This window comes from Littorina saxatilis, linkage group LG12, assembly GCF_037325665.1.
Source record: "Littorina saxatilis isolate snail1 linkage group LG12, US_GU_Lsax_2.0, whole genome shotgun sequence".
NCBI classification, from domain to species: Eukaryota; Metazoa; Mollusca; class Gastropoda; order Littorinimorpha; family Littorinidae; genus Littorina; species Littorina saxatilis.
The window spans coordinates 79,121,422-79,147,305 of NC_090256.1; the positions used below are offsets into that span (position 1 = coordinate 79,121,422).

General features: G+C 43.4%; 2 protein-coding genes across 2 annotated transcripts; both read right to left on the reverse strand.

Annotated features, from left to right (window-relative positions):
* Nucleotides 1-1,470: 1,470 nt before the first annotated feature.
* Nucleotides 1,471-11,099, reverse strand: LOC138982863 (uncharacterized). The gene is made up of 8 exons (XM_070356244.1): nucleotides 10,498-11,099; nucleotides 8,917-9,101; nucleotides 8,023-8,406; nucleotides 7,379-7,645; nucleotides 6,637-6,829; nucleotides 3,458-3,765; nucleotides 2,964-3,233; nucleotides 1,471-2,483 (listed from the first exon to the last, which is right to left on the reverse strand). The coding sequence occupies exons 1-8, from the start codon at nucleotides 10,787-10,789 to the stop codon at nucleotides 2,103-2,105; spliced, it is 2,280 nt and encodes a 759-aa protein (XP_070212345.1). The 5' UTR covers nucleotides 10,790-11,099; the 3' UTR covers nucleotides 1,471-2,102.
* A 964-nt stretch (nucleotides 11,100-12,063) lies between these two features.
* LOC138982864 (uncharacterized) lies at nucleotides 12,064-24,751 on the reverse strand. The gene is made up of 4 exons (XM_070356245.1): nucleotides 24,642-24,751; nucleotides 21,230-21,471; nucleotides 20,011-20,150; nucleotides 12,064-16,090 (listed from the first exon to the last, which is right to left on the reverse strand). The coding sequence occupies exons 1-4, from the start codon at nucleotides 24,691-24,693 to the stop codon at nucleotides 15,631-15,633; spliced, it is 894 nt and encodes a 297-aa protein (XP_070212346.1). The 5' UTR covers nucleotides 24,694-24,751; the 3' UTR covers nucleotides 12,064-15,630.
* Between the last annotated feature and the right edge of the window lie 1,133 nt (nucleotides 24,752-25,884).

Sequence of the window (25,884 nt, forward strand, 5' to 3'; positions counted from 1 at the left end):
ACTTCAAGACATTGAGCGCTATGTAGCGCGCTAAGCCTTATCTTCTAATTATTGACAGAAAATTGCAGAACTCTAAAAACTTTTTTGTCTGGGCGGTATAAATTAGGCTTGCAAACTTCTTAAAGAAATTAAATGTTGTGAAGCGTGTTTAAGCACTTCAGTTTTATGCTGCGTCTCATCAGCTTTTAACTGGGTTGTAAAACGTGGTCGGCATTATTCTGTAAATATTTACAGAAAAAAATGAATTTGTTTCGGGGGTATAATGAGGGTCATAAAACGTCTTTAAAAAAATTGAATGCGGTGAAGTGTCGAGCACTTTTGTTTTACGCTGTGGCTCTTTCGCTTTAACTTTTTGTTTGTTTGTTCGTTCATGGGCTGAAACTCCCACGGCTTTTACGTGTATGACCGTTTTTACCCCGCCATTTAGGCAGCCATACGCCGCTTTTGGAGGAAGCATGCTGGGTATTTTCGTGTTTCTATAACCCACCGAACTCTGACATGGATTACAGGATCTTTTTCGTGCGCACTTGGTCTTGTGCTTGCGTGTACACACGGGGGTGTTCGGACACCGAGGAGAGTCTGCACACAAAGTTGACTCTGAGAAATAAATCTCTCGCCGAACGTGGGGACGAACTCACGCTGACAGCGGCCAACTGGATGAAAAATCCAGCGCGCTACCGACTGAGCTACATCCCCGCCCTCGCTTTAACTGAATTGCAGAACATGATTGGTGTATTTCTAGCTGTCGCTTCATTTTTCAAAAGGAAGAGAAAATCTGTTCCAAATCTGATCTCCTCCCCAAAATTAAGCGGATCCTTGCAGAACATTCTGGGCCCTTCAAAGTTGAAGTTTGAACGATCAGTAATACTGAACTATTATTGAATTCAGTACTACTTTATTATTATTCTTGTGTGAAGACTTTGGGGATGAAAGTAGAGAAATAATCAATTTTGAATACTGTACTGCAGCTTCAAGCAATACATTTAATGATTTCAGTTCAGGCATGTAACTCCTAGTTTGTCATGTTGTGCCATATTGATTCCAAAACTAACGGCAAGACATCGATTTTGTAATGGTACTGTGACAACAAGTTTATAGGTTGATTTATTTTGCTGGTTTTTGCATTTTACCCCGTGCATTTTCGTAGCTTTCGATGCTCCGTTGACAAGAATGATCCTCTGTTTCACTTATTCCTGTCAATAAACCTGGTCATTAGAACCCTGTTGCGTTGGTGAGATGCTTTCTCTGTGTGTGTGTGTGTGCTTGCGTGTGTGCGTGCGTTTGTGTGTGTGCGTGCTTGCGTGCGTTTGTGTGTGTGCGTGCTTGCGTGCGTGTGTGTGTGTGTGTGTGTGTGTGTGTGAAAATAACTTCTGAACTTTAAAGAAAACAAAGTGCAACACTTGTGATACTAATGAAACGATCATTTACCCGCAACGATTACAGAAAACAAACAGAATAGCCGAATACTGATTTGGCATACATTTAGTCCAAAATTACGCAGATATAAAAAAAGCGTTTATATTACCTTCTACCTCAAGCAATTGCGCACTCGGCACCCCAACCTGTCTTCTATCTGTGTTGTATATAATTTAAATGGCTGGCCTTCTCTATTCCCAAATAGGTATGTCAAAGGAAAGAAAGAGGTGCCCCAATATACAAAATGTATCGGATATAAAATCCTGCCACTACCGTACTCGGTGGCCTGCCTTGCGGAACTTCAACATTTTTTTTTAACCATCACCAGAAGAAATTTAAAAAAAATTTTAAACGTTTTTTAACGACAGACTTTAATGAACACTAAAACGGAAGACATCGGAAAAATGCCCAGGACACGAACGTCTTACACGAGAATAACACGTGAATATGGAATTATCAAGAGGCCGCACGGATGATTGGTAACACAATACAAAAATCCTTGTCACAATTGCTCCAAGAAATCTCCTCCAAACAGTCTAAATCAATGACAGTTTCTGTTGACTTTCTCCCTACTTGATGACAGACAAAATACAACTCCTACTTTCTAACCAACCAGATCATCAGGAGACTTTCTCATCTAATCACTAGCCAATAAGAGCATTCACACGAGCACGGTCTGACAAGTCCTAACCAATCAGACCGCCGGAACTCTTGAGCTGCACGACAGTGGGCATGGCCGTGATACCCATCGTCCACCGCTGGCCGTGAACTGTGGGCAACGTCGTCTCGCCTTGCTGACCACTGTCCATTCTCAACCTCCAAGCGCGGACAGGCTCGTCCGAGTAGTCGAAGGACACGGTGATTTCTCTCCCGCCCTCTGGAACAGAAGCGTCCACGGGCCTCCAGGCAACGAGGTGTGTGTGTTTGTGGCCCGAGGAGGTCATGGTACCAAAGACGTACACGTAGGCTCTGTCGTCTTCCTGCACGACGCCCAGAAAATGGGTGTGGCCGAGCAGTTCTAGCAGATGCTCGAGGGTGTAGTACGGGCCCTTCTTTTGAAACTGCGCCTACACAAAGGTTTAAGGAAGAAAATGTAAGGATTTTTGTTGTTGGTTGTGGGCTACATTTCAGCAAGAACAACGGTAATAAGAATACATCAGCAACAGAAAATATCTACTGCTTCTCAACGCTGACAGGAAAATGCATATGGTTTACTTTCCAGTGATCAATGGAACAAATTCTCTTCACAAGATATGTCACTGTTGTCAGTCAAATAAAAACAATGTACTTAGCTGCATAAAAAGAGCTCGAAAATATTTCTGACTAACGTAGTATCCGTAAACGCTTTAATAATCCATTTTAACTTTGCTTCTTTGTAAATAAAACCATTTTTGATGCTTTAAAGCTGGAATAAAATAAAATATGTACAAATTTAGCTTTCATTGTCTTAATGTTTACAGGAGTGCTGAGCCTCGAAAAAGAGGGCAGTACGTCGTAGAAAATAACACAAACTGAGCAATGACAGGCAAACAGTCAATTTGACTTACAGACATCGATGAAGTAAGCCCGCTGCGACAGAAAACATGGTCGTCACATTCCTCCAGGTTTCCGTAGAAGAACCAAGTGGAGCGGGCCACGTCCAGACGCGAGTGAAGGAAGAGGCCTCGGGCCGCGTAGGCCGAGGCCGCGGCCTCTGTGGTGCACTCCGGGAACTTGGTGCATTCCTGGCCTCCACCCGGACTGTCCCAGCCCCACTCCGTCATCCACAGCGGCTTGCCTGGTGTGTTGGTGTTCCGCCATCTGATGACGCTACGAACCTACCAGAGTGACGAAAGTAGGTGTCAGGATAAGACACACACGCTCACGACTCTCTCTGTGTATCTGTCTCTGTCTCTGTCGGTCTCTCTCTGTGTCTCTCTCTGTGTCTGTCTCTGTCTCTGTCTCTGTCTCTGTCTCTCTCTGTCTGTCTCTCTCTCTCTCTCTCTCTCTCTCTCTCTCTCTCTCTCTCTCTCTATCTCTCTCTCCTCCTCCTCCTTCTCACCTCGTTAAAAGTCCCCGTAGGATCCTCAGGATAGGTGGCAACACGCTGACCGTCAGACGCGGTCCGCCAGCTGTAGTGATGACTGTTGATGACGTCAACCTTTCCGGACACCTGTTGCGTCACACGGGTCCCGATGTAGTTGCCGGTGGAGGTTGCGTCATAGGCCTGGAAGGCTCCGGGCAGCACGAGCATCTTAGGGTCAGCGGCCTTGAACCCGGAGGCCATGCCGTCAAGCACCTTGACGTAGAAGTCCGCGGGATAATCCCAGGGTTCGTTGCCTACCTCGACTGACCTCACCAGTCCGTTACCTGCACGCAGTGAGACTTGAGTCCATGAAAAGTGAAGCAAAAGAAAACGACTCACACAGACAAAGTCAGCGTGACGTAGCATCCCAGGATGTGTTGCCTTCCTCTTTGAAGAAAAACGTACTAGGAACATATCATCACAACAAATGAAAACCAGAGATTAAAATCACTTCCAAAATACATCCTGTGATCGTAATTGACCGGTAAGATACCCAATGACCCAACTCCGATCGTTTATAAATATGCTTCTTTGCATGTCATCATATTCAAAATTAAGTACAGTAATTAAATTTGTCCGATTGATTTTTTCTCCATACATTGTTCCACACTTGTTTCATTCTGAAATGATCACAGACAAAATATTAGCGAAGTCAATTTTGGGGTCAGTCAATTTTGGGGTCAGTCAATTTTGGGGTCAGTCAATTTTTGGGGTCAGTCAATTTTTGGGGTCAGTCAATTTTTGGGGTCAGTCAATTTTTGGGGTCAATTGCTGTCGTGTGTTTTTGAAGGTACCGTCCTTCACGTGACCTTTAAAAAAAATCGAAGAAAATCAGCAGAGAGTCTTATAATGGAGGTGAATTCACAGAAAAAGAGAAAAACTAGACCATAGAAGAGGGCCCCAAAGGGGGGGTATCATCACGATCACGGGAAGGGAAATTTTAGCTTTCACGATCACAGTTACCTTGATTTTTGTTTTCACGATCACGAACACCAGTGGCAAATCACGGTCACGGTAAAAGTTGCAGGTACAGAAAGCACGTGTCAAAGTAAACACAACCACACAGTAATTCGCTCCTCTGGATCTATTGTTTATTCAACACAAAGTGACAACTGTTGCACTTTTTTATTATTTTTTTTAATTCTCTTTCATACACACATAGAAATACATATCATGATTTGTAATCAGTAACAAGAATGTTGTTTTTATTGTTTTTTCTTTCGCTCTCTCTCTCTCATACAGACACTCACAGGAATATACACTCCAGGGGCGGAGCAGTTAAGCCAGAGGGGGGGGGGGGGGCCGGGTTACAACCTGTAGTCCAGGGCAAGGCCCCGTTGGGGGTTCTGCGGGGCTTAGCCCCCCAGAAGCTGAAGAGATTTAGCTATTTTATGAACAATGTATGGCTTATCCTTGATTTTAAACATGATCAACTGGTGTCAGCAGCCATTCATTATTTCTTTTAAAGTTAGAATTATTAATTGTTTTTTGACAGCCGGGGGGGGGGGGGGGTCCGGAACCCCTGTAATCCCCCCCCCCCTAATCCGCCCCTGCACTCATACACATTCAACTCCCACACCCTCACTCACACACATGAATATATACTTGCACAATTTCACATTTCCAGAGCTAAATCTTTTAAACCCATTTTCTCAAAAACTATTGGGTGGATTGAAATTAAAGTACATGTATGTGTGATGGTAGAGTCTATAATCCTGACTAAAGGTCAGTCTAGGAATCATGAAGGTGGGTAAAGGAATATACACTCATACACATTCAACTCCCACACCCTCACTCACACACATGAATATATACTTGCACAATTTCACATTTCCAGAGCTAAATCTTTTAAACCCATTTTCTCAAAAACTATTGGGTGGATTGAATTTAAAGTACATGTATGTGTGATGGTAGAGTCTATAATAACAAAATCCCCAACGAACATGACTTTGGTCGACTTTGACATGAGGATCAAGTGACCCAAACTGGCACGTCTCCCCGCCATAGTTCCTGAATTTAACCCATTGTTGATAAGTTTACAGGCGCTAAAATAAATCCAAGCTTAATGCAAAGAAGCGACAATTAGAATCTATGCCAAGCGTGTCCACGTTGCTGGGATGAAAAACACATTTCTAGCATCTGGATCATCATGAAATCCGAGGAGAAATCGCACCTCTCACCCCCTCCAATGTAACCATTTGTCCTTACAATCTCAATTCTTCTTCATTGCCTATACAGCTTGCTGTCGAATTTACCTTTTTCGTTCAAGGAGAGGCTTCCTTTCCCTCCAGAAACATCAAAAAACGTTCAGCTTCAAGGGGGAGCCCCCTTGCAACACCAACCAAGGGGGCTTTTCCCCCTGGACTCCCACCAAGGGGCTTCGCCCCCTGGACCCTCATCTGTAACACCCCCCCCCCCCCCCCTAGTACTTACCTAGTCCGGCCCTGATAGATGACATACCTTGACATTTCGTCTTCGGAAAGACGGACCCGTAGCCTGACCTTTCCACCAAGGAAGGCATTCTCGCCGCCTGCTTTGGTCTGGCTTAAATCCACAAAATATAACAGAAGTTCGATGACAGTACCGCTGCCCGCCATTTTTGATCTTCGAATTCGAATTTGACTGAATGCACTCAAAACTTTAGCACGAAGCCCTTCCATTGGATGAAGTTTGGCAGACTTTTGCAATTCGCCTTCTGATTGGATCTCTTTTTTGTGTGATTGGTTCTCTTAAAGGGAAGCTATCGCTGTCAAAATCATATTTCTGAATGTGTTGTTGCTTCCCTTCAATCGGGATTAGCTCCTTGACGAATAGAGGATCATACTCATAGAGTGATACAGCTGTGAAAAATGTACGTTGAAAATAAAATGCTTTGCAATAATGCCCATCACGATCACGAAAACAAATGACAATCACGATCACGAGACTTGATTTTTTTGTCATCACGGATCACGGGCAAAGTCCCATCACGATCACAGAAATGGAAATTTCGGCAATCACGGTCACAGAAAGGTCAAAAAACACCAATCACGATCACGATTTTAAACCCTTTGGGGCCCTCATAGAAGGGAGGTAGTCTTAAATTGGGGGTCCTTAAAAGGGGGTTCCACTGTAACAGAAAAACTGTATTGAAAATGTATGCCGCGGGTTCGTACCCTGTGTGGATCCGAAGTGTTTGGCAAAGGCATTGCCGTACTGGCTTGCGGCGTTGCGGGGGTCATCCCAGGTGCTGACAGGGAACGCTTTGGCTGTGAACTGCACGGACACGTGCACCGACACGTTGGCCTGGACCCACAGCGAGTACTCTTTGTCCCAGTTCAGCCACGGCTCGGCTTCCGTTCCGTGACCCTGTGAAAGAGATGCAAGACAGTTTCCACTGTTCTATCTGTGCACCATGCTACGCGAACAACATTTTAAATTTTTAACAAAGAACTTTGTTTATTTTTATCAGTAAAACTCCATTTTCATATTCATAATATATCCCTGGCCCGAGAGAGAGAGAGAGAGAGAGAGAGAGAGAGAGAGAGAGAGAGAGAGAGAGAGAGAGTATGGAAAATTTCCTCTCAATAATGTTATGCACACACACACATATGAAATAACCCGAGCACACGCACGCACACACACACAAACACACAAATCAAACACACACACACACACACACACACACACACACACACGGACACACACACGGACACACACACACATACACACACACACACACACACACACACACACACACACACACACACACACACACACACACACACACACACACACATACGGATACCTAACTTCACCATCACTAAAGACCAAGACAAACAAAAGTCACAAGCTTTGAAAGAAAAAGAAAGTGGCAGAACGAACACGGTCTGACATAGTAACAGGACAACATGATACCTGCGCCATGCGGTCATAGTCAGGCTTGTGGTCCGGATCCAGGATGTCCCAGTTCAGGTTGTGGTAGCTGCGGCCGTAACTGGCCACGGGGGCGTACAGTGGTGCCCCCTGGCCGGGGGAGAGGGTGCTGCTGGCCTTGGCCCACCCCCACCCCCATATGGCGTTCACCCCCAGCATCTGGCGCAGGCTGGCAGTGTTGGGTTTTGGGGTCGGGGGAGCTCCGTACACTCCTGTGTTATCATAGGCGTCGATTTCCCACAGAAATACCTGAGAGAAACGAAAATTCAATGAGAAACAGAATCAATAAACAAGAATGGTAAGATGTTGGGAAGTTTAATGTGACGAAATCAGACATTCACAAGTACATCAACACAGGGTCTTTACAGTGGACAGACGAACACGTAATTAAGAATCAATTGTAACAAGTTAGTTAGTTAACTGTTGCTTAATGGGTCCAGCGGACCATGTAGGCCAAATCAGGACCCCATTGTAACAAATAAAAGAAACTTATCTTGGTGTGTTTTTTGCCAGAGAACAAAATTTTTAAAAACGATGGAGCAGGTGGTGGTAGTATTACATGTATCCGCACAACTAGTCAACTTAACGTATAGTTTCACTGTTCCTTGCTCTGTTCTGATGCTCACCTTCGCATACTTGGACTCATCTTCCTGTTGCTGCACGCCGATGTAACGCACCGTGATGGGACTCGGTAGATGTGTCACTACGGCGTGCACGGCGTTGGGGTCAAGGTCTGTGAGGTCCTGCCACGTCACACCATCGGATGACGCCACCAGTTTTGACGTCACGCCGTGTCCGCCGGCCCAATGACGCGTACGGACCACCTGAATTTGGTGCGGGGCGCCGAGGTCCACGTAAACACGTTCTTGGCAACCTGCCTGCCCCACGGCCCCGATTTCAAAGACACCGATGTCGCCAGAGGAACGAAGGGTCACGGCCGTAGCTGGGGTCAAGGTCACGTTGACGTCAGTCATTTTATAATTGTCTGAGGATGTTAGTGTTCCTACCACCTAAAACAAATTCCACATGAAGCAAAGTTTTTCGTAACAGCTTAAAACTATCCGTCCGTCCAACAAGCCAAATTTTCTCTGTCTCTCGCTCTGTCTCTGTCTCGCTGTCGCTGTCTCTGTCTGTCTGTCTGTCTGTCTGTCTGTCTGTCTGTCTGTCTGTCTCTCTCTCTCTCTCTCTCTCTCTCTCTCTCTCTCTCTCTCTCTCTCTCTCTCTCTCTCTCTCTCTCTCTGAAAAATTTGAAATAGGGCAGGAGACGTGTATGGATCATCAGATAGAAGCCATTACAACGAGTCCACGTGAATGATGCTCATGCTCATTCTATTCACGATCCTCTTTAAAAAAAAAAAATTTTAAAAACATTAAACCTCTTTCAACAACACTTTATAAACAATTGCACAAGTTTGCATTGATAAGAAATAAAAGACTACCATATCAATAACATCTTAATTTTAAGCGCTTACGTCCCTTTGTCGAGATTTTAAGCGCTTACTTCCCTTTGTTTCTCATACCTTTTCATTAGAGCCATCCACAAGGACGACCTGCGTGTCTGCGTGAAAAGCTCCCTTGATGGTGAGTTCACGCAGGTTTTGGCGTGAGGGAAGCGTGACGGTGAACTGAGCGGTTCCTCCGGACACCTTGACCTGGAACTCTGAGGATACGCTGCCGTCAGTCGCCTGGCCCAGCTGGCTGCTGGCTGCAATCATCACAACGACGACAACGATATTGATAATGACAACGACGGTGATAACAACGACGGCGATAAAACAACAATGACGTCAGCAACAACAAAATATTCACAACATTGTCAAAATCTACCATGACAAGGACAACCACAACAACAATGACAACGATAAGGACAGTTTCGGTTGCTGGGTGGTTCTGTTAATGTGCATTTATTTTCCTTTGCGGATCTCGCAGTCTTTGAAACGTTCTTGTTAAGTTATGTGGTAACCCCCGCAAGGGCAATGTACTAAAAAAATCTGTCAACTGACACGTACCTTTTCTTTCTTTCTTTCTGTCTTTCTTTCTTTCTTTCTATTTTCTTTCTCTTTTTACATTTAGTCCAGAGGGGGAATCGAGACGAGGGTCGTGGTGTATGTGTGTGTGTGTGTGTGTGTGTGTGTGTGTGTGTGTGTGTGTGTGTGTGTGTGTGTGTGTGTATGTAGAGCGATTCAGAGTAAACTACTGGACCGATCTTCATGAAACTTTACATGAGAGTTTCTGGGAATGATATCCCCAGACCTGTTTTTCTTATTTTGGATAAATGTCTTTGATGACGTCATATCCGGCTTTTGTAAAAGTTGAGGCGGCACTGTCACACCCTCATTTTTCAATGAACATTTTGGCCAAGCAATTTTGGACGAAGGCCAAACTTTGGTATTGCATTTCAGCTTGGAGGCTTACAAATTAGTTAATGAGTTTGGTCATTAAAAATCGGAAAATTGTAATTAACATTATATTTTTATAAAACGATCCAAAAACAATGTCATCTTATTTTTCACCATTTTCTGATTCCAAAAACATATAAATATGTCATATTCGGATTAAAAAGAAGCTCTAAAAATTAAAAATATAAAACTTATGAATAAAATAAAATTTCCTAAATCGATTTAAAAACAAGTTCCTCTTATTCCTTGTCGGTCCCTGATTCCAAAAACATATAGATATGATATGTTTGGATTAAAAACTAGCTCAGAAAGTTAAAAAGATAGAGATACAGCAAAGCGTGCTATCCTGCTCAGCGCAACCAATACCGCACTATTCTGGCTTGTCGATTTCACTGCCTTTGCCACGAGCGGTGGACTTGACGATGCTCGAGTACACGGTCTTGCTGAAAAAATGCAGCGCGTTCAGTTTCATTCTGTGAGTTCGACAGCTTGACTAAATGTATTTTCGCCTTACGCGACTTGTCTTTTCTTTCTTACTTTCTTTCTTTTTTTCTATTTTTCAACGACTGTTCCTTTTCATGACTAAGGATGAGTAAATCAATAAGATACAACACGGGCACCACAAAGGGTATACTGACCACTAGAGGAGAAAACAGAAAATGTTTGAACTTCATTACAACAAGAGACGACAACAACAAGTACCTGAGGAAGACGAGGAGCATCGTCCATCCTGACAGGCCCGGTACAGGACATTGGTCAGTGGATTGGCCAGGTAAAAGCCGATCGGCATGCACCCGTGCGAGGTCCAATGCGTGTTGTCATCACCGTCGTTGACCTGCGCCGCTTGGTCTTGGTTGGATGACGCTACAACTCGGACACCGCTCGCTTTCGTCAGAGACTTGGCCAACCCTGCGTCAGGGTCCCATGCTGACGTCACAATCAATGACGCGCATATGACGGACAGAAACGTCACAAAGGTCGTTGATTGTGACATCCTATTCAAAATTGAAACGGGACAGAACAGAAAAAGAAAAATCCTCCCCAACGGACGTGACTTGAGATGTTTTCTGTGCTTAGACCTGGAAGTAGCAGAATTCCTTTTTAAACATCGTTTCTGTGTCTGCCTAATCTTTAGATGTCAGGATTTATTTGAAACAAGTACACAGAGGTCAAATCATACCGAAAAAGGTTTGATCGAGTATGCAAAATATATATCGTAAAACGAAGTTTACTGATAAGCAAAAGTGGGTCTTAATTTCTGCTTTCGATACAGTTCAGAGTTGACTTCTGGCAATTGTCCTCAAATCGTACAAGGCTGATGAGCTAACCTAAAAACAAAGCCAACGTGACAGGCTTTGGCATGAATTTGTCCTCAATCCGAGGTACTCCTTACTTTTCATTGTTCCAGCAAGATAAACATGCAGGACCCTGCTTGGCCAACGTCCTTGCTCTATTTTTGACAGTATTGTCCGGACTTTTTCTTTTGTTTGCTCCTCAACTTTTCTATCACTTTTAAGTTTGTTTATGTGTGCGTCTTTGTAAACATGTGCACGGCACAGGAGTATACGTATCCTAATAAATCGGTGAACTTTGTGATGCCCATGACATTCGTTTCTGTTTTTAGTTAAATAATAAACGGCAAACAAACAAAATGTGAGGATCTGACTGTACAATGTAATGGAAAGAGGATGGGATGCGCTGGAAAATGAACCACCCTCTCCGGCCACACTCTCTCTGCTTGTGTCCCATTTATATTTTCTTCTTGTCGTTTTGCTTTATTCCAGATTATTACTTATCTTAACAATAAATTGTCATACACGAACACATACACGTTCTCGCGGGTACGTACACTTACACACACGCGCGCGCGCGCGCAGGCAGGTATGCATGGAGGCATACAGGAACGCACGCAAGCACGCACGTATACACACACACACACACACACTAAAACACACACACATACTAAAACACACACACACACACACACACGCACACACGCGCACACGCACACACACACACACCTCTTTTACACGCACATACTAAAGCACGCACCCCAGCACACACTCGCGCGCAAGCACACGCAGTCACACACACACACACACACACACACACACACACACACACACACACACACACACACACACACACACACACACACACACACACACACACACACACACACACACACACACACACACACACACACACATAAACGTGCACAGACGCACGCGCAAACTCGCGTCCTTTGATATCTCAGACAAATTTATGTTGGATCAGAATTATTTATTCATGTTCAGGCAGAACGTAGTCACAGAGATATTTCCTCTGTTTAACAGTCTTACACACATAGTGGGTTTTTTATGCATCGCCTTATCTTCTTCTTCTTCTTCGTTCATGGGCTTAGACTCCCACGTACACTCGTGTTTTTGCACGAGTGGAATTTTACGTGTATGACCGTTTTTACCCCGCCATTTAGGCAGCCATACGCCGCTTTCGGAGGAAGCATGCTGGGTATTTTCGTCTTTCTATAACCCACCGAACTCTGACATGGATTACAGGATCTTTTCCGTGCGCACTTGGTCCAGAGGGGGAATCGAGACGAGGGTCGTGGTGTATGTATGTGTGTACACACGAAGGGGGATAAGCCACTAGCAGGTCTGCACATAAGTTGACCTGGGAGATCGGAAAAATCTCCACACTTAACCCACCAGGCGGCCGCGGCCGGGATTTGAACCTTCGACCTTCCGATTAAGAGGCCGACGTCTTACCACCCCGCCACAGCGCCCGCCTATGCATCGCCTTATGAACTGAACAGATATACAAACCATGATGCACAAAGAACATTTACAAATAATGTCACCATGGTCTGTCTGTATATTAAGTTTGTTTGTAAATTATGCTACTGGTTGAAACACAATCACTACACACAATGTACCCAAGTTGAGTTTTCTTCTGGTAAAATCATATGCAAGAAAGCACTGCGTGTTTTGGCAATTGTGGGAAAATATAACTTTACACATTCACGAGGCTACGAACTCTACAGCATTTTTCTTTCGAGCGCTTCGTTCGTATGCTGTACGATTCCCTTGAAACTAATCATGACCTTTCTGTTACTGACAGAACTAGAATCAAAAAACAAGAAAGGTAAGTTGTTGGAACGTTGTTATTGACAAAATTACGTTACAGTCACGAATATATCGACCCAACGGTCTTTTAAGTGAACAAACAAACAAATATCACACTAAACTTATCTTCATGAAATTCAGTATTCGCCCACTCGCCAGGAAGCCGAGCGAATGAATCAATTAAACTTAATTTTGGAACGTTGGCAGTCTCTTTGTTTTTGGATTTGACAGAACTAGGTTTCTTAGTTCCACGAGCTGTTTCGATACGATATCGAGCGTATGCGTGACTTCTGTGAAAGCCACGTAGAAAAATAAAACATGTGTATGAAACCGAACTAACGGGGAATAACAATGTCACCTCGTACTGAGTAGATTTTATATTGTTGTAGCCGCCGGCTATTTATAGCCCGGCTATACTTAGGTTTCGCTCTTGTGGAAGTTTGAAAGTCTAGTTGATTGTCGACTGGGGACTGGGGACTGTATCTCTGGTACTCTGGGGTCACTTGAGCTCAAATATGGCGAGTAGCTTGTTTTATAAGCAGATCAAATCCAAGGTTCGGCAAGATACTTATGTCTCAGCGTTAACAGCGTATCTCGATACTTTGACGAGACAAGCCAAATAATAATGCTGGACTTTCGAGGAAGACAGCTTGTTCGTGTCAAAATATGTATCTCGATACTTTGATGAGACAAGCCAAATAATAATGCTGGACTTTCCAAGAAGACAGCTTGTTCGTGTCAAAATATGTATCTCGATACTTTGATGAGACAAGCCAAATAATAATGTTGGACTTTCGAGGAAGACAGCTTGTTCGTGTCAAAATATGTATCTCGATACTTTGATGAGACAAGCCAAATAATAATGTTGGACTTTCGAGGAAGACAGCTTGTTCGTGTCAAAATATGTATCTCGATACTTTGACGAGACAAGCCAAATAATAATGCTGGATTTCGAAGAAGACAGCTTGTTCGTGTCAAAATTATATGTATCTCGATACTTTGACGAGACAAGCCAAATAATAATGCTGGACTTTCGAAGAAGACAGCGTGTTCGTGTCAAAATATCACACTTTATTCTCAGTTTTTTTCCAATACCTAGAGGACGTTTAACTCAAAAGTCAGTCTCTTTACCAAACATGACAAAGACATCTTAGCAGCAGTTGAGCTTTACATACATTTCTTTGGCAACAATCCTGCGTATTAAAACAGTTTTGCTTCGCTTCGCGTTTGGTTTACTTTTGTGTTTAATTTGTAATGTATTCTAGCACTGTTTTTCTGTTTCTTTTTGTTTCTTTGTGTGTGTGTGTGTGTGTGTGGGGGGGGGGTATACTTACTGCGAAAAAAAATCAGGTGATCACATTATTTTAATACAAAAATACTCCAAAATAATTAGTATGTCATAGCAAATGGCATGCAGCCCTGAAGATAAGAAAATGGCTATGTCTATGTCAAAGTCTGGGGGTAGTATGGTTGTGTGCACACGTGCCTGTCTGGAGTACTTCGTGGTGGTTTTTTTTAATGTTTTTATGTTAAGGGTTGTTGTCATATGTTGTTTGGTTGTTTTAAGAGCAGATGAACCACACTTTTTTTTTTACATCCATTGTTTAATTGTATGGACAATAAATCATATTACGTGTATAAGTGTTTGTACGTGTTGACACTCTACCCAACTGTACCTTCCTCAGCGCCCGACATGTTGTAGCAGTGGCCCTTTGAGATAATAAAATTGGCTATGTATAGCTCCACAGCAAATATTTGTATCTCTGTACCTTTGTTTAACTCTCTACTTACCTAACAATACCGTCCTTAGCCCACGAGTGTGGTGTGGAATTCAAACCTCTTTATTATTTAGCCCTTTGCATTGGACAATATGGTTAGCTATGTCAATATATATATATATACCTGGATGTCTATTTCGTATGCGTTGTTCTCATTGTTTCACTATCTACCCAACTATGCCACCCTCAGCCTCCGAAACAGTGCAGTAGTCAATGATGAGAGAGTGTGATGAGAGTAGGAATGATTAAGTGGCTTAAGTCTTTTTCCTATGTCTGTTTCTAAGTCATTGCCCATTGCATTTGTTCCGCTTCTTTCACTATCTGCCCAACTATGCCACCCCCAGCCTCCGAAACAGTGCAGCAGTCAATGGCGAGAGAGTGTGATGAGAGAAGAGATGATTGAGTCGTTGCTTACGTCTTTTTCTATGTCTGTCTCCATGTCTTTGCCTGTAAGAATTTGTTCTTGGTTCACCCTCTACCCCAAATATGCCACCCTCAGCATCAAAAACAGTGCAGCAGTCAATGATGCGAGAGTATGATGAGAGTAGAGATGATTCAGTTGCTTACTTCTTTTTCTATGTCTGTCTCCATGTCTTTGCCTATAAGAATTTGTTCTTGTTTCACTCTCTACCCCAACTATGCCACCCTCAGCATCAAAAACAGTGCAGCAGTCAATGATGCGAGAGTATGATGAGAGTAGAGATGATTCAGTTGCTTACTTCTTTTTCTATGTCTGTCTCTATGTCTGTGACTATAAGAATTTGTTATTGTTTCACTCTCTACCCCAACTATGCCACCCTCGTCCTCAGAAATAGTGTAGAAGCCAATGGCGAGAGAATATGATGAGAGTAGAAATTATCAAGTTGCTTGCGTCTTTTTCTATGTCTGTCTCCATGCCTGTGCCTAAAAAGAATGTGTTCTTGGTTCGCCCTCTACCCAACGAGGCCGTCCGGGGCTCCCGAGATAGTGTAGAAGTTAAAGACCTGATGCTCTCCCTCAGGCAGCGTGTAGAAGCCAGTACCGTTGACGTTCCACGCCACGGCCTCTCCAGACTTCCTTCTGACGTAGGTGCCAACCGACGTCGGCCTCATCCCCGCGAGTTCACTGACGTAGTTCATGTTGTCCGAGAAGGCGTAGAACACCAGACCATGCTCCTCCTTCACCAGCAGCATCCTGCCGTTGGGGGAGAGGTCGGCTCCTTGTGGGTCGTTGCTGTAGGTGTTGAGATCCAGACGGACGGTGTCGTGGCTGGGGATGGGGACTGGGGTGGATGCACCCCAGCCGGAGCGGGGCAGTTTGGCGAAGAGAGAGTCCCCGCCATGCAGCTTGGAGATGATGTACAGGTCCCCGCTGGGGTCGATCATCAGAGACTCGGCGTCTTGCTCGTTCCATCTGAAGTAACATATAACGGGTTGTTTTCGTTTAATTAAGAAAAACGGTAGCAAGATTTCAGGTGTTAGGTTAAGTGTCAAGGTTGTCCTTCATTGAGCCTGAAAATGACTTTGCGAACACTTTGAGAAATCTTTCACCGAAAATTCAGTGCCAAAGCTTCGTGCACCAAGCTTCGTAAAGTAAACTTCCCGAGGTCGACTTCGCCCAATTAATGTCAGGCTGCTAGGGCGGATCCAGGATCTTAAGGAAGGGGGGGCCCACCCAAACTTTTTTGCACAAACTTGAGGTTTGCGCCCTAATTGACGAACATGCTAGGGGGGTCCGGGGGCATCCCCCCCCCCCCCCCGAATTTGTTTTTTTCAAGGAAGCCAAATGCTGCAATCTAGACCTGAGCTCAGAAACTGTCATTTAATCATCTCTCTCTCTCTCTCTCTCTCTCTCTCTCTCTCTCTCTCTCTCTCTCTCTCTCTCTCTCTCTCTCTCTTTTTTTTCTTTTTTTTTGCCTGGGCCGCCTTAGCCCCCCCCCCTAAATCCGCCACTGGGCTGCATGTAAACAAGAGAACACATACTCGTGTTAAAGAAAATGGCGTGGCTTATTCTGACGACAAACTGATACAAATGTTAAAGAATACGAATGTTAGGGTTGGTATCGTACAGCAACAGAAAAAAACTAACCTCGTAGGACTATCTAAGTGGTTAGAACCCACGATAGGAGCCGGTCCTTAAAAAGACTCATGGGCATACATGGGAGTTTCAAGATGCTGCCGAGTAAATGTGAAAATACACGAACACGCTGAGCGAGCCATGGGGCAGGTTTCATTGGCCAGCAACACAGTCTGTCAACTGCAGTTGAACGAGTAGAATCCATTCGCTTAGGACTTTTCCAACAAGCGGCTGACAAGGGCGGATCAATTCACTTTGGAGGGGGGGGGGGTTACAAAATGACTGCGAAGATACAAGTTGACGGCGCCGAAGGCGCCTAAGCCTCTAGGGGGGTCCGGGGGCATGCCCCCCCGGAATTTTTTTTTATCCAAAGAAGCAAAATAGAGCTATCTGGTGCATCCTCTTTATTGGGGGGGTGGGGGGGGGGTTACGTAGCCCGTGTAACCCCCCCCCCCCCCCAGATCCGCCCTTGGCTGACACATTCGATCAAGCTAAGTTCTCGTTACTCATTGTTTTGTCTGTGCACTGTAAAGACCGCTGGGTCGATATATCTGTGAATGTATTGTTTTGTCAATAACAATCGTTCCAACAACCTACCTTTATTGTTTTTTTGATTCCGAGTCAAATGCAGTTATGCAACGAAATCGGGTTTCATGACAAAGATTTCAGTCGGACGACTGTGTTTCTTCGCACATGGAGGTGCCGGTGTAGGATCCGGTCCGGTCCCCCCTCTGAAGTAGTCCCCCGGGGGACCAATTCGTGGCAAAAACTGCTCTATAATGGTCCCCCCTTAGACATCCAGCCTCGTTTTTCTTGTTACAATGTTAGTAATGTTACCAGCAATTTTAGAGAAAAGAAAGGAAAGAATCAGAGACTGGTTTCATTTCTTCTTATCAGTATTTATTTATTATTCATTTTATTTCATGTGATTTTTCTTTTGAACGGCATTATAAATCAGATCTATTTTATTTTCTGCAAAATATAGTCAAACAAAGAGATTGCTGTCTGTGCACTACATAATACCGGACGAAGATATAGATTGAAAATGGCTTGAATTCCTAAGAAAAACGAGCCTGGATGTCTAAGGTGGGGGCATTATAGAGCAGTTTTTGCCACGAATTGGTCCCCCGGGGGACTACTTCAGAGGGGGGACCGGACCGGATCCTACACCGGATTATAATGCTGCCCTCCCCCAGCACCGCGTTCGGACAACTGCAGTCGTGTGACGAAACTGTTTTCCGATTGTCAGTGTGAACACTGCGAGTCCATGAAACCGGCTCCTGGGCCGAGGGGCACGATCGAAGCGCAACTGGGTGCATCCCAACTAGGTGGGAAACAAGCCGCAGAGTCTGATTGGTTTAAATCACATTAAATCTCAGTTTCAGCCAATCCGACCACACGGCTGCGTACCACCCATCAGGGTGGCACCCGGTTTCGCTTTGTGTACCCCAACACAGGTCTCAATTTTAGCCCAAATCTAATCGAAAGGGTTTATGACAAAATCCACGACTGAGCGTTTACTGACGTACGTGAGAATCACAACCAAATCAGGCGAAAGGGCTCATTTCAACAAATCAAAAAACAAAGAGACTGCCAACGTTCCAAAATTCAGAATCAAAAAACAAGAAAGGTAAGTTGTTCGAACGTTTATAGTGACAAAATTACGTTACAGTCACAAATATGTCAACCCAACGGTCTTTTAAGTGAACAGACAAACAAATATCACAATAAACTTATCAGTTTTCGCCCACTCGCCAGGAAGCCGAGCGAATGAACATTTCAACAGATAACAAAGGGACCTAAACGCTCACAACACAAGACTGCAGTAAGTGAGCATAAAACAGGACTGAGTACTTGCCCCTTACATCTTTGTAATATTTGTGCGATACCGTTGGCTGCTTTTGTGACAAACTGCGACAGAATACTCTGCGACAAACTCCTTTCCGTCCTTATCCCGCTTGCGGCAACTGACTGCGCATGTCACAAGCCTGGATCTCCGAGAGGCAAAAACAGTGGACCTTACCCCCCACCCCTCCCTCCACCACCATCGCTCCCAGTTTTCTGTTCATATAGTCTATACATTTTTTATTTGAAGACTTTCTCCTTTTGAAGACCTGATTTTCTCAGGTTTAAAACACGGGTTCCACTGTACTCTGTACCCAGCCCTGTAAATGTCGTTCGTTCTGGGGGACTGGGTGGCCGAGTGGTAACGCACTTGCGCTCGGAAGCGAGAGGTTGCGAGTTCGACCCTGGGTCAGGGCGTTAGCAATTTTCTCCCCCCTTTCCTAACCTAGGCGGTGGGTTCAAGTGCTAGTCTTTCGGATGAGACGAAAAACCGAGGTCCCTTCGTGTACACTACATTGGGGTGTGCACGTTAAAGATCCCACGATTGACAAAAGGGTCTTTCCTGGCAAAAATGTATAGGCATAGATAAAAATTTCCACCAAAATACCCGTGTGACTTGGAATAATAGGCCGTGAAAAGTAGGATATGCGCCGAAATGGCTGCGATCTGCTGGCCGATGTGAATGCGTGATGTATTGTGTAAAAAAAAATGCCATCTCACACGGCATAAATAAATCCCTGTGCCTTGAATATGTGCGCAATATAAATTGCATAAAATTAAAATAAAAAAATAAAAAAATAAATCCCTGCGCTTAGAACTGTACCCACGGAATACGCGCGATATAAGCCTCACAACACAAGACGGCAGTAAGTGAGCATAAAACAGGTGTAAGTTTTATTTTATCGTCTCAAGTGCCAGAACAGAAGTCTTATTCCATCCGCTCACCAGCATACTACCATATAAGGCAAAAAAAAAGGTCTGTTTACGGTAACATAGGCCAAAAAAATAGGGTCGGTAGGTCGGGATTTTTTATTTTTTATTTTTTTTCTCCAAAAAACCATATTTTTACGTTATTTTGCAAAAAAACCAAGATTGTTTTTCTTTTTTTTTTTCCTTTTTTTTCCGCCCCCAAATGCCAAAAAAAAGTCTAGGGTCGCGCGAAAAAAATAGGGTCGGTCGGGTTACCGTAAACAGACCTATTTTTTGGGGGGCCTAAGTTGTTTGTTGGGTTGTGTTGTTGACAGGCCTGCCTTTTTGTCGGTCCGAAGGGGGCATATCATATTCTGTTTGATAGTTAACAACCGAGGCCGGAGACTCCCAACTCGTTATGAATGAAAAAGTCGTGACATTGATGACAATGACTCATATTGTAAGTGCTTGTGTCCCTTCGTTACTTGATCTGGTGTACTGACGTGAATCTCAGGGTATCGACAAGAGGCAGCGTGGTGTCTTGCAGGACGGCGGGCTCCCGGACCTTGTAGATCAGTCTCAACGACCCGTCCCCGTGGTGGTCCCCGAGCTCTCCGATGTACAGGCACGATCCACTTTCACCCTGCAACAAAAAATCATAAGAATACCAAACAAGAAGGGCAAAGCCCATACGGCTCACATGCTTGACCTTTACATGACCTTGACCTTCAGCTAAACCTAGCAATGACATCATACACTAAGAACTGCTTTACACATTTTTCCTACCAAAATACATGTGACCTTGACCCAAGGTCAAGGTCATCCAAGGTCATGCAACACAAAGCTGTTAATTCAAGACATAGGAAGTACAATGGTGCTTATTGGTTCTTTCTACCATGAGATATGGTCACTTTTAGTGGTTCACTACCTTATTTTGGTCACATTTCATAAGGGTCAAAGTGACCTTGACCTTGATCATATGTGACCAAATGTGTCTCATGATGAAAGCATAACATGTGCCCCACATAATTTTTAAGTTTGAAACAGTTATCTTCCATAGTTCAGGGTCAAGGTCACTTCAAAATATGTATACAATCCAAATTTGAAGAGCTCCTGTGACCTTGACCTTGAAGCAAGGTAAACCAAACTGGTATCAAAAGATGGGGCTTACTTTGCCCTATATATCATATATAGCTGAGGTATTAAATCTCAAAAACTTCAGAGAAAATGGGAAAAATGTGAAAAATAGCTGTTTTTTAGACAACATTTATGGCCCCTGCGACCTTGACCTTGAAGCAAGGTCAAGATGCTATGTATGTTTTTTGGGGCCTTGTCATCATACACCATCTTGCCAAATTTGGTACTGATAGACTGAATAGTGTCCAAGAAATATCCAACGTTAAAGTTTTCCGGACGGACGGACGGACGGACGACTCGGGTGAGTACATAGACTCACTTTTGCTTCGCATGTGAGTCAAAAAAAGATAAAGCTACTGCAAAACATATTAAATAAAATAAAATAAAATAAAATAAGTCAAAATGGAAAACGGCTTAAATTCAACACCTGCAAAATGTACTATTTCATTAAAAAATCAAAACTTGACTAAATGTAAAAAGAAAAGACATGCATCCATTCAGAAGTTTTTTTTAAATGCTTTTCAAACAGACACACACACACACACACACACACACACACACACACACACACACACACACACTGACCTGTCCACAAGTGCCAACGCACACATCCTCCCAGTCGTAGTTCTGCACGCCAGCTATGTTCAGTGTGGCCTTGACCTCTCCAGTGGCGGGGTCCATGGCAAAAACGCGGTTCATGCCTCCGTGGTCATTGTGTCCGTAGAAAATGCCGGGGTGGACACGACTGGCCGCTAGTCCAGAAGTCTCATTCACCACGGGCGATGACACACGTCCTAGCTCTACCCTCTCACTGAAGTGGACTGCAGCTAACAGGTTGCAATGAGAAATTGATAACAGTGACATTATCGACGATAACAACAACAATGACAACAAAAACAAGAACAACAACAACAACAACAACAACAACAACAACAACAACAAAACAAAACAACAACAACAACAACAACAACAAGGGTCAGGTACGTTGGTTTTTGGGTTTTAATGTCCCTTCAGCAGATGCTAGCTGCTATTCGAGACCGCGGGTCAGGTACGTAGCTCACCGCGAAGTCTCAGGGCTTGGAATACACGCATGCACAATGGAAAAAAAAAGGTAGCGCGATTCTGTCGCTGCACGTACGTTATCCACCACTTTCCTTGAGGGAATACCCCACACACAAAATGCAACGCGTCCTAGCTTTGTCCTTTGGCTGAAGTGCATTGTGGTAAAAAAATTTATTTTATTTTATTTTTTAAACAACACAAAAACAAGTCGCGTGAAGCAAAATTCATGCATTTAAGGTCAAATTGTCAAACTCACAGAATGAAACTGAACGCACTGCACTATGGAAGGCGAAAAGGGTCAAATGATCGATCAAAAGGATCGATCAAAAGGATCGATCCTTTTGCGTTTGACCCTTTCCGCCCGACGCGCGGAAAGGGTCAAACGATCGATCAAAAGGATCGATCAAAAGGATCGATCCTTTTACTGGATCCGGTGCCGACAAAAAGTGGAACCGGAATTTTACCGGCACACAGTCTGGAGTTCACATTTTTGTGGCAAATACGTGTACGTGTAGATAGTCACCCGTGACTCACTTTTTTTCTCCAATGTTCCAAATCATACGTTGTTTACCAAGACTGCAGATCTCGGCTCAAACGCGTGACGTAAAAACTAGATTTGATGACGTTACCTGAAAGTGGCACATCTAGATCTGTTGCAGACGAACGCTTCGCGCCAAACACTTTTCAAACAGTAATTTTAACTACACAAGAAGAATGTTTTGTTTACTTCTCTTGATATTTCATGCTCCTTCACGCCGCACCAGAACATGTAATCTACTTACTTTACTTTCTAGATTCGTTCTTTGTGCTAACCCGTTCCATGATTTTCCGAAACAGCACGATCCTTTTGCTCGATCATTTGACCCTTTCCGCGGTGTGTAAGTTTGTGACAGTGCCGCCTCAACTTTCACAAAATGCCGGATATGACGTCATCAAAGACATTTATCTAAAAAAAAAGACAATGGAGAGAAAAAAACCATCTGGAGATATTATTTGCAGTTTCATTAAGATATAAAATAACAGCCAACATTTGTCTAAGTACACGGACTAACAACAACCAGACGATGTCTGCCACGAGGTCACGGATGAGATTAACATCATAAACTTGTAGACAAAATATCAAGTAATAACAAAATTAAAATAAGAACATACTGGTACATGGTACATTACGTACTCTTTCTTAATGTAAGCTTACTTTTGACTGCATACTATTTTAATAAACCCTTTTCTTAGCTCCACTTGTACAGTCGTTTAACACAGAAAAATATTTGCAATTTTGATTCCAAGAGAAATTGGAGATTGATTCCGATGTAAAATGACAATGTCAAAGTTTACATACATGGTTCAAGGATCAAGATCAGTTCAAGATGTAAGTAAACAGATAAGTATTTTGCAAGATTGCGTGAACTTGTTTTTTTTACAAAACACGTGTCAGTGCTCACGCACTCACGCACTCACGCACGTACACACTGACTGACTTAATACTAATAATTGTAAAAACAAAAATTAATAAATAAAAATAATAATGATAATAATAATTTTTGTTTAAAAGAGACAAATTTAAACTAAATAATTTTCTTTTTTTTTAATGTTAAACTCGTGTTAATGTTACGAGCAACAAGATACCCCACCACCACCAAAAAAAACAACCCACAAAATAAAGTCTAAGAAAAAGAAAAAAAATCGATGCGCTGTTATACGGCAGGTACGTATATAAGCAATAAAACGTACAGCAAATAATATCAATCAATCAATCAATATGAGGCTTATATCGCGCGTATTCCGTGGGTACAGTTCTAAGCGCAGGGATTTATTTATTTATTTTTATTTTTATTTTATGCAATTTATATCGCGCAGGGATTTATTTATGCCGTGTGAGATGGAATTTTTTTACACAATACATCACGCATTCACATCGGCCAGCAGATCGCAGCCATTTCGGCGCATATCCTACTTTTCACGGCCTATTATTCCAAGTCACACGGGTATTTTGGTGGACATTTTTATCTATGCCTATACAATTTTGCCAGGAAAGACCCTTTTGTCAATCGTGGGATCTTTAACGTGCACACCCCAATGTAGTGTACACGAAGGGACCTCGGTTTTTCGTCTCATCCGAAAGACTAGCACTTGAACCCACCACCCAGGTTAGGAAAGGGGGGAGAAAATTGCTGAAGCCGGTCCTTAATTGGACGAAGTCGACTACGCGTAGCTCACTTCGCGAAGCTACCGGAACTAGACTTCGTCGCAGTCCAAGGGAAGGCACTATGGCGGAAAAGAGAGTTATCTTTTCATGTCTTGGCGTCTCAAATGCGCGTAGTCTCGACCAGCGCGTGGTGTGCTTCTTTCTGAGTACTTAAATTGTACTTTACGTACTTGATGATGACGTAAGTTAATTGTATGTGTTCTATTTCGTTGACTGAGCACGGCCGGGACCAGTTGGCGTGAGCGCTGGGATTTCGAGTTTCATTCGACATGTCAATGCATCGCAGTATGAAATAATACAGGTAGGAGGTTAGTTCTTGTACTTTGGGTCAACCAAAGTCGATAAATGCATTCTTCATTATGGTATTAAGTCTGATTTCGTCGTCCATCTTGAATCGAAAAGCACTCTTCTTACAAAAAAAACCAACTTCGTTGCGAGCTACGGCGAAGCTTCGCATGTCAAAACTTGAGAAGCGATGTTGGGGTCAAAGTATCACGCCGTAGCTGCGGGTTTTTGGTATAAAGACTTCGCGAAGCTTCGTGTGGTCGACTACGGGCTCAATTAAGGACGGCCTTGACGCCCTGACGCAGGGTCGAACTCGCAACCTCTCGCTTCCGAGCGCAAGTGCGTTACCACTCGGCCAACCAGTCCAATAGAATAATCATGATTAAAAACATGGCTTTATAAGACCGTAACAAGTTTCAGTAATACAATTTTTTGTTTACTCACCGCTACTAGCATAAACCAAGGGAAGAACGCACAATACAAATCGAGTAAACATGTTTACTTTACTGCAGAAAAAATCCTTTTCTTCGACAATGATATACTGTAGTTTGAAATTAAAAGAGCCTCTTCTTTGCGAATGGAATGAACTTCATTTTTATATAAGGTAGCATTTACCTTAAAGGGACCTACCCCCGCGAACAAACTGTTTGATCTCGCTCCAAAAATGTCCCAATTGGCGTTTGAGTTGAAATAGTATTATCACACAGCAGGAGAACCAAAGCTGTGATCGTGCTAAGTGTATCGTAAACCTGTAAACCAAAAGGCAGAAAGAATAAATACACCCCCCCCCCCCCCCCCCTCCCACCTTATCGCCACAAACCGATCATTTAGCCAGAGTAAACAGTCACAGACTAAGGCGCAATAAACGACATTCGGATATAATTCTGTCGGTGTTTTTTTTGCTTATTATTGTGAATGTGTGAATACTTTTGCTTTTATTGAGGCAAACTTTCCCACGTGACAGTATAGGCCAGTCACTAGCAAGGGGGTTGTCTTAAACACGTAGACAAAAAGCACGTGTAGAAAGTTTGCCCCAGTAAAAGTTAGAGTATTCATTCTTTAAGAACCCATTCATAGCCGACAGAGTTACTCCTGGAGTTCGTTTATGGTATATCAAGCATTTATTTTCATAATGAGAAACTGTTAGCTTCAATCAAAACCGATACGACCGACCGTTTAACTTTTTTTTCCAATTTTTCAAATACAAACCGGTAAAATACCGGACATTTTTGGTTTTAAAACAGCTAACTCGGACGCTGCTGTAAGTTTATAAAAGTTACCATTGATTTTCCGGTAAAACGTAGCATGAGCGACTCGAGACACAGGGCAAAATCAGTATATTTTTGCTCAGACAGACTTTCGTCCAATTACCATTGACTAAATTAACATATGCCATCAAAACAATTTCGATTGAATCATGGCGTAAGTGACTTAGCACAGTGACCTCAGATTCTTTTCTAGGTGTAACTTGGGTTGGGTTGTGCAAGACTTTACGTCAATGATAGGAGGTCACCTCAGGTCAAGCTGGACGGAAGAACAGTTGATAGTACCTACAGGCACAGTCCTTCAGTTCGGCTCACCAATAACAGATCTGGCCAGACTGTTACATGGGATAAGACCATACATACTTTCACTTTGACACATACACATAATCAATTTTTTTAAATTTTTTTTTGTTGGTCAAAGC